General features: G+C 42.6%; 1 protein-coding gene across 2 annotated transcripts in view; it reads left to right on the top strand.

Annotated features, from left to right (window-relative positions):
* LOC124120059 (ETS homologous factor-like) overlaps positions 1-15,598 on the top strand; it is a 44,035-nt gene that overhangs the window by 27,023 nt on the left and 1,414 nt on the right. For both annotated transcript variants that reach the window (XM_046482776.2, XM_048386296.1), the window contains exons 2-8: positions 6,640-6,731; positions 8,917-9,280; positions 10,912-11,157; positions 11,740-11,886; positions 13,498-13,620; positions 14,454-14,639; positions 15,238-15,430. In XM_046482776.2, coding sequence (XP_046338732.2) covers positions 6,640-6,731; positions 8,917-9,280; positions 10,912-11,157; positions 11,740-11,886; positions 13,498-13,620; positions 14,454-14,639; positions 15,238-15,430 — 1,351 coding nt within the window. The remainder of the gene's footprint in view (positions 1-6,639; positions 6,732-8,916; positions 9,281-10,911; positions 11,158-11,739; positions 11,887-13,497; positions 13,621-14,453; positions 14,640-15,237; positions 15,431-15,598) is intronic.

Below are 15,598 nucleotides of genomic sequence, written 5' to 3' on the forward strand. Positions count from 1 at the left end.
ATCCAGCGATTAGTATCATGAGCTTCGATCTACGCAATTAGTAAACGATGACATGCATCAACCAAATCAACGAGCCTGACCGCCCGATCCCATTAGTCACCACATACGACAAGCATGGGTTGCTGAAGACCAATTCCAATTAGGCTGTTCACGGTTCGTGGGTGTAGGTGGTAGGAAGGTAAGTGGTAGGTGGCAGGTGGTAGGTGGTAGGAAGGTAGGAAGGTAGGTGTTAGGAAGGTAGGTGGTAGGTGGTAGGAAGGTAGGCGGTAGGTGTTAGGTGTTAGGTGGTAGGAAGGTAGGTGTTAGGTGGTATGAAGGTAGGTGGTAGGAAGGTATGTGGTATGTGGTTGGTGGTTGGTGGTTGGTGGTATGTGGAAGGTGGTAGGTGGTAGGAAGGTAGGTGGTAGGTGGTAGGAAGGTAGGTGGTTGGTGGTTGGTGGTAGGTGGAAGGTGGTAGGTGGTAGGAAGGTAGGTGGTAGGTGGTAGGAAGGTAGGTGGTAGGAAGGTAGGTGGTAGGTGGTAGGTGGTAGGAAGGTAGGTGGTTGGTGGTTGGTGGTAGGTGGTAGGTGGTAGGTGGTAGGAAGGTAGGTGGTAGGTGGTAGGAAGGTAGGTGTAAGGCAGGTGGACCTATGTTTATTCATTCTGTTCTGCAAGTCCGCTGTCCCCGACCACCGCGGGCGTGTCCGTTAGAGGCACGAGCATGGCACTTGCGAAGCACACCAACCTTCCCCGGCTGTCACCTCATGTCGGAGTGTGTCATGAATTTCATATCTCGGACTTTCAAGGGCGTACAACGCAGGCGTTACAGGCTACTGTACTGTGTTACAGAGTAGCATATATATGTAGAATAATGCAGACATGACTCTGTATACAGTTGGCTAGGTTTAACGTAAACATTTCACTAATCTCACGTGTCAGCTGAATTTGAGAGGAAAGTCCAAATTGATGCGAGACCCGACGTCGACTTCTGTGGTGACCCAAGAGCAATAGGTCTGGTGCTGACAAAACCAGGTGTCATGAGGAGAATCTAAGATACGAATCCACGAAGTGTATGCCCTGTTTGCTTACCATGTATAAAATAATTGTAGGTTATGCAAAGACGGTATTTACAGTAAATAAAAGAGACACAATCCTTTCCATATCCATAAAAAAATCTCTGCCAAAACACGTCATTGTAAACGCTAACTGTCTCGTACATGTATGAAAGCTCTGAGTTTTGCCTCAAGACACTCTGATGTAATTGATTGGTGTGTTTCATAAAGACGATACACAACAGAGGAAGGTATAGGGTACCAGGATACGAAAGGTGTGCAGAACATATTTCACCAGCGGTCATATAGTACTGTTGCAGATAATTCTTTCTTTGCTGGACGACAAAAGCAAATATTCTTCTTCTAATTGTACGATTGTAGTTTTTATGAAAAAGCGGTAGAGCAGGACTTGCTTTCCATTTTCAGGAACACATTGCGTCATTATGGTTTTACAGTGAACTATTCATTTAAAGTTCTTCACTCTTTACCTTTTTGCTTCTGTTCCGATATTCGAGGTGTTTTTCAAATTGCTTAAAAAAGAGTGTTGATTGGAAATTGTTTGTGTTACTTAAAGACGATAGTATGTACAGAAATAACTCCATCGAGATTATGTTGCATGGGGATATTTTGGGCTGTTTGAAGATAATATGTTGTGTCGAAGATATCTACGTTGCTAGGCGACAGCATGGTGTATAGAACGTACTGTCGTTGCGTTTTGAGATGCTTTAAAAGATATGTTGAGCAGCGGTTGTGCGTTTCAAACAGAAAATAAAATACTTTTAGTTTGAAATATAATGTCAAATGGAATATGTCTGTGGTGCCTTCGTAAACGGTGTGCGTTGTCTTAAAACCTATTGTTTGCGCGAAGCCTTGTGTTGTGTTGGCGATTTATGTTTCTTTGCGTAAAACCATGTGCGTTGTACTGAAGATGTATCTATGATGGGTCTAGGATTTGTTTTTGCGACAAAAGATTTTCCTGCAGTTCATCACTACATACATCTTTTGTCTTTGAAAGGGGAACCCAAAACACTTCTTACCAATTCCTATTTTTTTAGAACATCCAGTAACCGATATACATTTGGAGTAAAACCCAAAGATGTTTTAGAGTATTTTTTTCAAAATGTACCAACTCCCTCCCGTAACTTAATTTATAACTACTAACTAAACGTCTTATTTCGTGTTTTGTCGCTTTTATTATTTTTGAGTGTCTTCATAAAAATGTGTCGGAATTTAGTACATGTATATGGAAAAGAAAGTTTTCTCTCATAAATATATAAATTTAAAAAATGTTTTCTGTTCAGGAGCTATTGCCTACACAATGATTTTGTTTTACTTTTGACGATTGATGGTTTCGTGAACCAAAACAGAAACAGTTTGTGATGATACGGCCACCGCCCCTACCCTGGCGACACACGTACCACTACTGATCAATCAGCTCACGTCGGAAGCACAATTGGGGCAGTTGGGTTGCCTAGTGGTTAAAGCGTTCCCTCGTCACACCGAAGACCCGGGTTCGATTCCCCACATTGGTACAAGGTGTGAAGCCCAATTCTTGCGATATTGCTGGAATATTGCTAAAAGCGGCGTAAAACCATACTCACTCACTCAAGCACAGATGCGAGGTTCAACAGATATTTGGAATTTCGTAATTTCATAATCTGTTTAACAGGTACACATCGACCGTAAACTTGAAAAATTAGATTTGTTTCAACGAGTGTATTTCTCAACCATGTATGAAGGGCACGAGGTTATAAGCAGGTGTGCCTCATCAAGCTTAATATCAACTCGCTATCAGTGTTTCATGAATCAAACCATCCGAATATGATCACATTAGGAATTACTCAGCAAAAGCGTGTCATTTGCATAATCATCTTTTATCATCCACTACCGTCTCGCTTCATCACCTATACACAGTACCTGGGGCATACTGGGCCCGAGGGTAGAGCGGCGCTGTGAGGAGTCGGTGTAGCAGTGCGCCATGCGCCGAGTTGTCAGCCTCGCTCCTTGTTGACAGGTGACACACACCTATCACTTACAATATCTATACTCTCGCCAAATCTCGCCCTTCATCTCGGAGTAGTTTGTCCTTAACTCACGAAACGGACCTGTAGCGCCTTAAAGCAGCCCAGGTGCGCTCCCTTCGGGGCATTTCACTTACTACGACAAGAGTTCGTACTATCTCGGCCTCATTTTGCGTCCTGGAAATCAGATTGACGCGAGGAGCTGTGTGTTTGACCAGTGTGCGCACTTGAGTAGACGCGATAAACTAAATGCGTTTATTCACCAAGACTGACAATAAAGGATTTTAATGTAATGAGATTACCGAGCAAATCGACTTTAAAACGTCAGCGGATAGCATCAATGATTTTATAAGATGATAAACTCACGTAAAGCAATTCGCACTTTTTAACTCAGGCATGTACAATACAGCGTTTTGATTGTTGAGGAGATACATTTTACATCACATAAAACTCTTCTGCTGCAATCAGTCAATCCAAAATGACCAATCGCTCTTTTGAAAATCAATACAATTGTATTACAGCGTAAGGAGCTTTAGACTTGTACACACTTGGCAATAAAGAGCGGCATAGTTCAATGAGTACGCCCTTAAAAGCATTCACTGTTGTCATAGCTAGCTCTAATGGTATTAACATCGTTTCATTGCTGGCAACACTTGCTCTGGTGGAGTGTGTTGCAGTTCGGTTTAGTTGTGTGAACATCGCTTCGCTCATGTTGGCTGCCACGTACTGTGGTGTTAGCATCACTGATACGTTGCCTCAACTTGTGCCGATGGCATAAATAAATTGACGGCTACTAAACTGGTACTTTCTCTGATGGTTCTAACATCACTAGTAGCGCTGTTGTAGGTATAAACATCGTGTATGGCGCTTTTGCCACTTGTCCCGATGGTGTAATTAAATCACCGTTGACAATGTTGCCACCACTTGTCCCGATGGTGTAATTAAATCATCGTTGACAATGTTGCCACCACTTGTCCCGATGGTGTAATTAAATCACCGTTGACAATGTTGCCACCACTTGTCCCGATGGTGTAATTAATTAATCACCGTTGACAATGTTGCCACCACTTGTCCCGATGGTGTAATGAAATCACCGTTGACAATGTTGCCACCACTTGTCCCTATGGTGTAATTAAATCACCGTTGACAATGTTGCCACAACTTGTCCTGATTGTATCAACATCTAAGGTGGGATGCCATCATGTTTCCGATGGTATTAAGATCACCGATTTCGTTGTTGCCACCACTTGTTTGGGTGGTATCAAAACACGTGATGCTAACGTTTCCACCACTTGTTGTGATTCTATTAACATAATTGATGTCAATGTTGCCATAACTTGTTCTGATGGTATTAACATTATAAATGGCAATGCTGCTACCACTTTTTCTGATGTCATTAACATAACTGATGTCAATGTTTGCACCAATTGGTCTGATGGTATTGACATAACTGATGTTAATGTTTGCACCACTTGTTCAAATGGTATCAACATGATTGACGTCAATGTTTACACCACTTGTTCTTGTTATTCACATAATTGATGTCAATCTTGCCACAACTTGTTTTGATGGTGTTAACATCAATGCCTCCTCTGTGGCCACCATTTTCTGAGTGAGTGAGTGAGTGAGTGAGTGAGTGAGTATGGTTTTACGCCGCTTTTAGCAATATTCCAGCAATATCACGGCAGGGGACACCAGAAATGGGCTTCACACATTGTACCCATGTCGGGAATCGAACCCGGGTCTTCGGCGTGACGAGCGAACGCTTTAACCACTAGGCTACCTGACCGCCCCCCATTTTCTGAAGACTTGGGTGATGCCTACTGTGCCAGATCTTGGTCCGATAGTATCAACATCATAGCCCCTTATGTTATCACCTCTTGTTCCTTGCCATTAACATCACTGATACGAAATGAAGCAAGCCTCGGAGTTTTTCCACTTTTATCAACTCGTGTTCATATATTCGATATCAACAGACACACGGGTGAGATTCTCTATTAAAACCTAATATGCCAACAAAAATACCAACATAGTTACCAATACCATTACGCTTTGGTCACTACTTCCCGATGAGATATAATCCAGCATGCTTTTGTTGTCCCCATTGTCAACTACCTATTTTATTCTAATATATGAAATAAATGGTGTCAGTGTATTATCGGTCATCACGAGTTATCCATTTGCGTGTAAAATAATTAACCTGATGAAGTAGTAACCGCAAATTGTGTGAGAAAAAAACGACAGATTAGGTCATCGATAGAAGTGCTAGCTGATGACAAATGTGCAAAGCAAGACACATGAGTGGCGTGGGATGGAGCCAACAAAATAAACTATTTACAAATTAAATTGTTATTGACATAAATATGCACGGTGCGCTACAACAATACAGGTACACAACCAGGTCCAGATCAAAGTTGATGATCTCCGCTGATCAAGCATACATTACAGTCCTACAGACCGCCCGAACGCGTCTCAGATGAGCCAATGGGAAGACGCGGAAGGCGGATCCCTTACGTGTGAGTGGCCAGATCGGTTATCGCAGGCGCTCATGTATATTAACAGAGATATTGTTGACAGCCTCATTCAGTTCGCACCTATGCCATTTCACATCGCGCTGTTGGAGCTACGTCACATAGTAACCGGGTGTCGCGTCTTCTCGCCATCCGCAGCGGGGAGCTGCCTCAGATACTCTGTGCCAGTACGCTTCATCATGAGATTTTGGACAAGGCGTGGGGGTGAATAACAGATTTATTGCTTCAGAATTTTCATTTCGTATCAAAAGAATAATTTCGCCTGAAAATTGGCTATGCTTCCGCATCTGTTTGGGTTCTTCATGCTGCTATACCTATATTATATGCCATCATCATAACACACAGTTCAGTATGTCGGAGGCCGAGAGTGTTAACACTTCCGTTAACTGACATACCTTTCACATAACAATGAATAATGACAAAAAATGACAATTAATTATGTTTGAAAACATACGTGGGAAGGATGCCTGTCAATAACTGAAGGAAAATTACCCCAAACACGCCCTCGCCACGATTGTTGTTCAATATAACAACTGTTTCAGTACTTCAGTTCTACGAGTAGTGGGGTTTTAATATTGTGGCATATATTTTATCAGTTGTCAATATCCAGGGACTATAAGTGTTGGAAAATAACAACAGGGTGTATTTTTGTTATAATTAATGAATGAACGGTATGATTCATATTGTTGTGCTATTTGTATGGTGCGAAAGTATGTGTGATCGTTTGCCATTCGTCAGAAGCTGTCGGAACCAAAGACAACCAGGATGTTTCGAAAAAGACAGGCTGTGTAGTAAAGGTGTCGAACGTTGAAGATGTAAGTGTCAAAGTAGCTGTGGGCGTTGCTGGCCTTCTAGATGATGACGTAGCTGTCGCCGTAGATGTGGACAAACCTTCCAGAATTAAAGTGGATGAGGACGTAGCTTGCAGAGTTAATGTAGACATTCATAGTTGATGCAGTATATCAACACGGGCATAGCTGTGACAGTTTTCATTATGTTCGAAGTCGATGGCCAACCAGGTATATTAATCGACGTACAATTTCGTTGTATTTTCAGAACTGAAATTCCGCTTATTATCACCGTCCCAACACGTCACAGCTACCGACGAGGATTGTACAAGCATGCCTTCTGCCAGTCCACAATATAGTGTAAGTATACACATATAAACGCTACACAGGGTCAGTGTACCATAGAGCATAACACAGTGTAAGTATACACATATAAACGCTACACAGGGTCAGTGTACCATAGAGCATAACACAGTGTAAGTATTTAAGAATTCATTTTCACTTTGTGTGAATTCATTTGAGTTTGAGCCATCAAGTGAGGACCATAATATTTGGTCTTCATTCTATGACGGGTTCTACTCCAATTTACTCACACAAATTGAATGTCAGTTCTTATGTTTCTTTATGTCACTCCTTTATACCTCGAGGAAGGTATGTACAATTTTATTCAGTTCGTGGGACTTCATGTTTATACTGACAACCAGCTGTATCGCGGAATAAGATAGTTCCTCAAACGAAAAGGTGATGTGAGCGTATGTATGTTCAACTTGTTCTACAGTTACGCCACATGTATTAAGATACTATCCTTATTAGATGAGAAAGGTCTGTTAAGGAATACCTCAGAACGTCAGTCACAAGGACAGCGCGTCGCAATACATTTACAACAAGTACAGGACGCCAAAATGGCCGACACGATAAACGCGACAGGAGAGATGTCCAAAGTTCTTATTGAACCTGTGGCGACTACAAATGTAAGTCATCATGGATACTTAGGTAAATTCATAGATTGCTGAAGACTGTCACTGTCAGCATATAGACACGGATCGAGTAGACACTACGATAGTTTGTGTGTACATTTCTTCGTTTTGTTCACAAAGAAGGGTCGTAGCGAGGATATATTCGCAGACTGACATGCCTCAAACTCTTTGACTTTTGCCAATGTATGCTAAAACGCTGCGTTCAAGATTAAAGGGTCTAAATAATCAGAAAGAACGCTTCAATCTGTATGTATTCGTACTAGGGAATTCCCAGGTACTTCCTCGGGAATGTGGAAGTAGTCCGTCAGTGTGCACGTCTTTTTAGGAATAGGGTCTCGTGAAAAACATATGAACTTCAAAATGTGTCGTTAATACGCTTATGAACTCCCGATTCGCGGTCATGTGACTGGCTTCTGAAAAAGCCGTATATCGTGTAAACATTAAACATGATACACATGTAAACGGTATAGTGTGTTGGTATACTCTTAGAGAATAACAGTAAAAGAGTTTAGGTATACACATATAAACACTATATAGTGTTAAGATACCATAGAGAATAACAGTAAAATAGTGTAAGTATACACGTGAAACGCTATACAGTGATGGTATACCCATAGAGAATAACTGTAATATTATGTACGTTTACACAACCATGCATTCCAAAAAATAGACATTGTGTATAACCATTCGGTGCCCAGTATTGGCATAATTTGTGACCCGTGAAGATCCGGGGAAGAATAGGTCTTCAGCAACCCATGCCTGCCGTAAAAGGCGACTATGCTTGTCATAAGACGGGACTTACGGGATCGGGTGGTCAGGCTCGCTGACTTGGTTGGTGCATGTCATCGATCCCAATTGCGTGGATTGATGCTCATGATGTCAATAACTGGATTGTCTGGTCCAGACTCGATTATTTACAGACCGCCATCATATAGCTGGAATATTGCTGAGTGCGGCGTTAAACAACCAACCAACCAACATAATTTGTATAATACTTGTTCACTGTGGTATCATCCCTATCACCTTTCTCAACAATTGGTGTATAAGCATTTTAGTACAGGTATGAGCAATATATGAACATATGACGAATAAGATATTTCAGCATAAGTACAAGGTACAATGTTTGACATATTAATCCACCTGACCAATTTTCCATGGGTAGCAGTATTCCTTATGTTTAATGAAATACGCATTTGATGGTCGATCTCATAATATAGAGACTACATATGTTTGGAACTTGTATGGTGCAAATGTCAAAGGTCGGGTGGTCAGGCTTACTGACTTTGTTGAGTATATCAATGTATCCCTGTTACGTGTATCGATGCTCATGATGTCAATCACTGGGTTGTCTGGTCCATAAACTATTGTTTACAGAACGTCTACATATGGCTGGAATATTGCTGAGGGCGGCGTTAAACAACAACAATCGTATTACACGGGGTAATGTCATTATCATTCTTACTTGTCCATGGGGGATATCATGTTTATCAGGGTGCAACCGATATGAGCATGACATGGCAGCGTTCCAAAGGTACCCAAGGATATCACGTCATTTCTTTCCTTCATAGTACCCTGTGTCAGACTACGGATATCCCGTACCGCAAAATGACTGTTTCCATGACAACGGGTTCCAGAGCGGCTATGACCCCTTCACGCAACTGACTGCCATGGCGGCCGAACAAAACTTTACCGGAAGTTACCATGGCTCCCAGTGTCCTAGTCCCAACTACAGCATGCAGCAGAGTCACGTGCAGTTCCCCGCCAGTGTGGCCTCGTCGCCGCCACAGTACTTCACGTCCGGCATGTCCTGCAGATTCAGCTCCCAGAGCAGCGAGCGGAGGTCATGTGACATGGAGTCGAGCAGCGACTCCTGTAGCCGGAACAACTCCTGCAAGAAATCCTATCCGTCCCATACAGATGAAGTGTTTGAAGGTGAGGTTCTGTAGGGGTCATGGGATGGACAGTCCGGGGTCATGCATACACCGGGGTCATGCATATACCCGTTGACTGGTTGATTGCGGGATAAAAGATGGGTGTTGGTTAGCAGCTTTGGTAGGTGGATTGTTGCTTGGGAACTTTTGTTGGTTGGTTGTCAGTTGGCAGCTTTTGTTGGTTGATTGTTGGTTGGCAGCTTTTGTTGGTTGATTGTTGGTTAGCAACTTTTGTAGGTTGATTGTTGGTTGGCAGCTTTGATAGGTTGATTGTTGCTTGGCAGCTTTTGTTGGTTGGTTGTCAGTTGGCAGCTTTTGTTGGTTGATTGTTGGTTGGCAGCTTTGGTAGTTGATTGTTGGTTGGCAGCTTTTGTTGGTTGATTGTTGGTTAGCAACTTTTGTAGGTTGATTGTTGGTTGGCAGCTTTGATAGGTTGATTGATGCTTGGCAACGTTTGTTGGTTGGTTGTCAGTTGGCAGCTTTTGTTGGTTAATTGTTGGTTGGCAGCTTTGGTAGGTTGATTGTTGGTTGGCAACTTTGTTGGTTGGCAGCGTTTGTTGGTTGATTGTTGGTTAGCAACTTTTGCAGGTTGATTGTTGGTTGGCAGCTTTGTAAGGTTGGTTGTTGATTGTCAGCCTTTGTTGGTTGATTGTTGATTTCAGGTTTGGTAGGTTGATGTTTCGTTGGCAACTTTGTTGGTTGGCTGCTTTTGTTGGTTGATTGTTGGTTGGCAGCTTTGGTAGGTTGATTGTTGATTGTCAGTTTTAGTATGTTGATGGTTGGTTGGCAGCTGTGGTAGGTTGATTGTTGGTTAGCAACTTTGGTATGTTGATTGTTGGTTGGCAACTTTGTTGGTTGGCAGCTTTTGCTGGGTAATTGTTGGTTGGCAGCTTTGGTAGGTTGATTGTTGATTGTCAGCTTTGGTAGGTTGGTTGTTGATTGTCAGCCTTTGTTGGTTGATTGTTGATTTCAGCTTTGGTAGGTTGATGTTTCGTTGGCAACTTTGTTGGTTGGCTGCTTTTGTTGGTTGATTGTTGGTTGGCAGCTTTGGTAGGTTGATTGTTGATTGTCAGTTTTGGTATGTTGATGGTTGGTTGGCAGCTGTGGTAGGTTGATTGTTGGTTAGCAACTTTGGTATGTTGATTGTTGGTTGGCAACTTTGTTGGTTAGCAGCTTTTGCTGGGTGATTGTTGGTTGGCAGCTTTGGTAGGTTGATTGTTGATTGTCAGCTTTGGTAGGTTGGTTATTGATTGTCAGCCTTTGGTAGGTTGGTTATTGGTTGGCAGCTTTGGTTGGTTGATTGTTGGTTGGCAGCATTGGAAGGTTGGTTGTTGGCTGGCAGCTTTGGTAGGTTGATGATTGTTTTATCACATCGTTGTGGGTAGGTAAGATATTGTTGGCGTGTCGTTATACGCTGGGTGGTGATTCTTGATTTGTTTATGATACCACTGAACGTTCTGTCGACAACCAGTCTTATGTTGTAGTTGCGTATTTGAACATGTCAGGTGTATAAGAAAACTGTATACGGTTAATCGCAATGCGGTGACAGCACATCGACCCCGGGTACAATTGTGTAGAATGTACCCCGCTCATGGTGTGTATGACCTGACAATGTGCTTTCCGTGTCCGCAGATCAAGACAGCTTCCTGAGTTGGACCCGGAAACACCCTGAACACTGGAACTGCAAGGAGGTCCTGGACTGGCTGTTCTACCTGGGACAGGAGCAGGATCTCAACATGAGTCAACTGCGGGCTGAGGCCTTCCAGGACCTGACGGGCTCCCAGCTGTGTAACATGACGGCTGACGACTTTCTGCGGATAGACCCAAAGTTCGGAAAGTTGTTCTACGAGATGCTGCGGAAACTGCTGCTTAATGGAGGTACGTCATGTCTTCCAATACACGTCAGTGTACACACGTGAAGGTACGTCATGTCTTCACAATACACGCCGGTGTACACATGTGGAGTAACGTCATGTCTTCCAATACACGTCAAAGTACACACGTGGATGTACGTCATGTCTTCCAATACACGCCACTGTACACACGTGAGGGTACGTCTCGTCTTCACAATAAACACCAGTGTACACACGTGAAGGTACGTCATGTCTTCCAAGTAAACACCAGTGTACACACGTGGAGGTACGTCACGTCTTCCCAGTAAACCCCAGAGTACACACGTGGGTGTACGTCATGATTTCCCAGTGAAAATCAGTGTACACACGTGGAGGTACGTCATGTTTTCCCAGTAAACACCAGTGTACACACCTGGAGGTACGTCATGTCTTCCAATACTCGCCACTATACACATGTAGATGTTCGTCATGTCTTCCAATACACACCGGTCTTCACACGTACGTCATGTGGTCCCAAAACACTAGTACTCCCACGTGAAGATACGTCTGATCGAGCGGGCAGGCTTAACCTCGTGGAAACGTATATATTTCTTCTCATCTATTTCAGTTATATTTTCTAAACCAACCGAAGTGGCCTCTCCCGACCTCCAAGACCTACCGTCCTTCACCCCCGGGTCATGTGACTCCGCAGCGCAGGCCTTCCAGCCATGCAACTCCCCCGTGTACACAAACCTCGTCCGGAAACAGGATCAAGGTGAGGTCATGCTCTTGTGAAAGGGACAGGGTGAGACTTTATTCGTAGTGTACAGAGCTCGTAAGGAACCAGGGGTGGTATTGTCATAGAACCTTGGCAATAGTCATATATTTTACGTACGCTTCACTAATCCCAGAACAGATATTGTCACCGCCTGAGGAAACGCGAACACCATACGTGATGGTTAATATATGAGTGAGTGAGTTTGATTTTACGCCACCTTTAGCAATATTCCAGCAATATCACGGCAGGGGACACCAGAAATGGGCTTCACACATTGTACCCATGTCGGGAATCGAATCAGGGTCTTCGGCGTGATTACCGAACGCTTTAACCACTAGGCTACCCGACCGCCTCTGGTTAATATATGAAGACTTACTCATGTTCATGAGATATTAGATTGGTTCGATGCACAAACGAACATACTGGTATTTTGTTTGAACAGATGCACATGTGACGTCATAGATCCATAACTCAAGATGCACCATTTGTCTCGTGCAGGATTAGAGTGTAAAGTTTGGAAATCACGTGCAACATTTCGTGATAAGAATAAAGTCACTCTGTGGTAACACTTGACTGATTGTTAGTTATGTCACTAAGTGGTATACGTTGGAAACATCTCTTCTTAACGTACATACTTCTCTACATGTTTGTATGTTTCGCGTTTCTTTTGACGGTGAATGAACTGAACTTATCGGTACTTGACCTTTTCACATAATATTTATATCAACTCTATGTAAACTCTATACAACACTATTTGGTAGCAAGACCACGTTCTTGTACCCTCATCTGACTTGGACAAACGGTTAGCCCCACATGTCGCACAGCAACACTCTCGAGCCATCAGTGACACAGCTTTCCTTGATCCACTGATGCAGTATAGACCATTATCCCACCGACTGATCAAAGCGCGTCAGTCCAAGCTGTGTGCGCCTGCCCCCTTCAAGTTTACCCAATCACGTCAGCATGCAGAAATATGGGATGCGCACAAACACATGTCGTGTACGACCATGTTGTGGGAATGACTTGCTCGAATGTCTATTAATACAATTACGCCCTCTGCGAATATTGTTAACTTCTGGTGTAGCAATCGTTTTCCCAAAACATTAATGAATTCTCATTCATGAAGTGTTCACATCTGTTAATGTGGACATTCGTTTGTTTGTAAGGATATGTTAATATTTTACGTGCGCTTCATTAAACGCCACATATGTCTTATGGTTAAATGGGTGTGTCAATGTATACACTAAAGTAGTGCTGCACTATCCTCACTCTGAAGACCTGGGTCCACAAAGCGATTTTAGTGCTGAGGTGATCGCAACTCCCGTACTTTAACATAGGCTTACAGTAGTCGTAGCGCTAAGTTAGCTTTATGTAACCGGGCCTTGTGTGTCTATTGTCGACTTAAAGCATTAAATCTGTAACACAAATGTCCCTCCAAAGTGTTATTAAACCATGATCAAATGACAGTTCCAGTTCACATTTCTCCCTATAACTGTCCGTTACGTAATGTAAGTTCTTCCAAAGAAGTCGTAGCTGAATTGCCACCCGCTCTCATTTAACAAGGTTCCAGACGAACGGTTTGGTGATACTAAAGTATGTTCATTGCAGACTACACCGACGGTTGCATCAAGACTGAACGCCAAGAGGCTCTGCCATGCTCCCTCATTGACAACATGGCTCCGTACTTCGACTTCGACCCAGCCGATGCCCCTCAACTCCAGACAAACACAGGTAGGTTGCGTTTACTCGCGTACACTGACTAACGTAAAGACTTGGCCTCTCTACGAATTACCTTTAACAAAACAATACATTTGTTCGTAATCTGACATCGAACATAACATTGTCAATATAATTCTGATATATCCGTGCCTGTGATTGTGACTAGTAGACATGTGCCCCTGTTGACAGAGCAGTGACTGGGTACCCGGTAGAATGGAAATCGTCTCTGATGCCAAAGGAGCTGAGAATATCCTTTAACGCACACTTATGCATTCCCTTCACCATACATAACTAGACATATTATAATAATTACAAAATAACTTTATTTCATTATTCTCACCTACTCGGCCTCTCAGTTGATTTTATCATATGTTTGATTTTCAATTGAAAATATCTTATTCTATCCAGAAAATGAACTCTACTGGCGCTTATAGCATTCATTGCATATTCAAACATGTTTCTCTTTTCTAAAATATAATTTGATTAAAAACTTTAATAAAAAAACAAATTCGCGAAACTGTTGATGGGTATCTTATGGTTGAATATCAATACATTTGCTTCATTCGGCACAAATTTACAACATTTCACACAGGGTAGGGGTCACGTGGTTGCAAATTCATTTTTTACCCAAGGCCTCATTGAACCAATTATTTTTTACACAAAATACGCACAACCACAGATTACTTTTCACAATCTGTTGCAGGAATAAGTGATGGTCAAATAGACTACTCAAATTTATTCAGTTTTCAGTTACATAAAAAACAAACTGGTATACTTTCTTTTGCCCTTCAGTGTATCATGCATACCTATTATTATTATTATTATTATTATTATTATTATTACAGCTTCAGATTCCTACCATCCAGACTACTTTTACCATGGGCAAAATTACACGAATTCCACATCTGTCAGAAATACCTACAGTTTTCCTGGCAACCACTTTCCGCAGCAGTTGCCTAGGCGACGACCCGGAAGACCAAGGGTCAAGAGTATTCCAGATGACGGGTCAAGGTCACAAAAAGATAAAAAAGGTAACATCGCTGGAAAGGAAAAACTTCATTAACACGGTGGCTGAGTGGGTTAGATCGCTGACTGCGTTCTGGCTATTAGGTGCCTAACTCTGAGAGTGTGGGTTCGAATCCCGGATTGGGCTCAACCCCAAAAAAGTACTAGAATCTGCACTTTACTAACCCAGTATTGTTATCCCAAATATAACATTTGTTATGGTGATATTTTTCTCTAAATGAACAACTAATAAAAAAATGTGTCGAGGGCACAGGCCGTAACGTAAATGACACAAAATGCGAATAATAATTGTTACTTTAGCTCACTGATGGACACGACGGATGGCTTCACTTCCGATTATTTTGCTTCAATAAAGTTGAATTGTGTTATATTTGCTTACCGACTATTTAGTGAATAAATTATTGTTTTGCTCTTTTTATTTCTCTGACCGACTCTTTTACAAACTCACTCATTAATGGCATAATATCTTATCAGGTTCGTAATATGTCCAGGATGAGCGTTTTTCCGCAATTGTAAAGGAACAAGTACATTGGTTATTGAAGGTGGTAGATAAGGTTGTGATGGCTGTGCATGTCTCATGTGTCTGTGTCTGTGTCTGTGCAGTGAAGAACCAGCATCTGTGGGAGTTCATCTACGAGGCCCTGCTGAACCCCATGTATAACCCCCTGTACCTGCGCTGGGAGAACCAGAGAGAGGGGGTCTTCAGATTCGTCCAGTCGGAGGCCGTGGCTCAGCTGTGGGGGGCGCTCAAGAACAATGACAACATGACGTACGAGAAACTCAGCAGAGCTATGAGGTGTGTACAATACGGTAGTATGTGAGGGGTACAATACGGGTAGGAAATGCTAGAGTCCTATCTATGGGTTGGGTAGCACACGGTTAGTGAGTGAGTGAGTATAGTTTTACGCCGCTTTTAGCAATATTCCAGCAATATCGCGGCGGGGGACACCAGAAATGGGCCTCA

Source organism: Haliotis rufescens, unplaced genomic scaffold (genome assembly GCF_023055435.1).
Source record: "Haliotis rufescens isolate VD_foot unplaced genomic scaffold, xgHalRufe1.0.p SCAF_6, whole genome shotgun sequence".
NCBI lineage: Eukaryota > Metazoa > Mollusca > Gastropoda > Lepetellida > Haliotidae > Haliotis > Haliotis rufescens.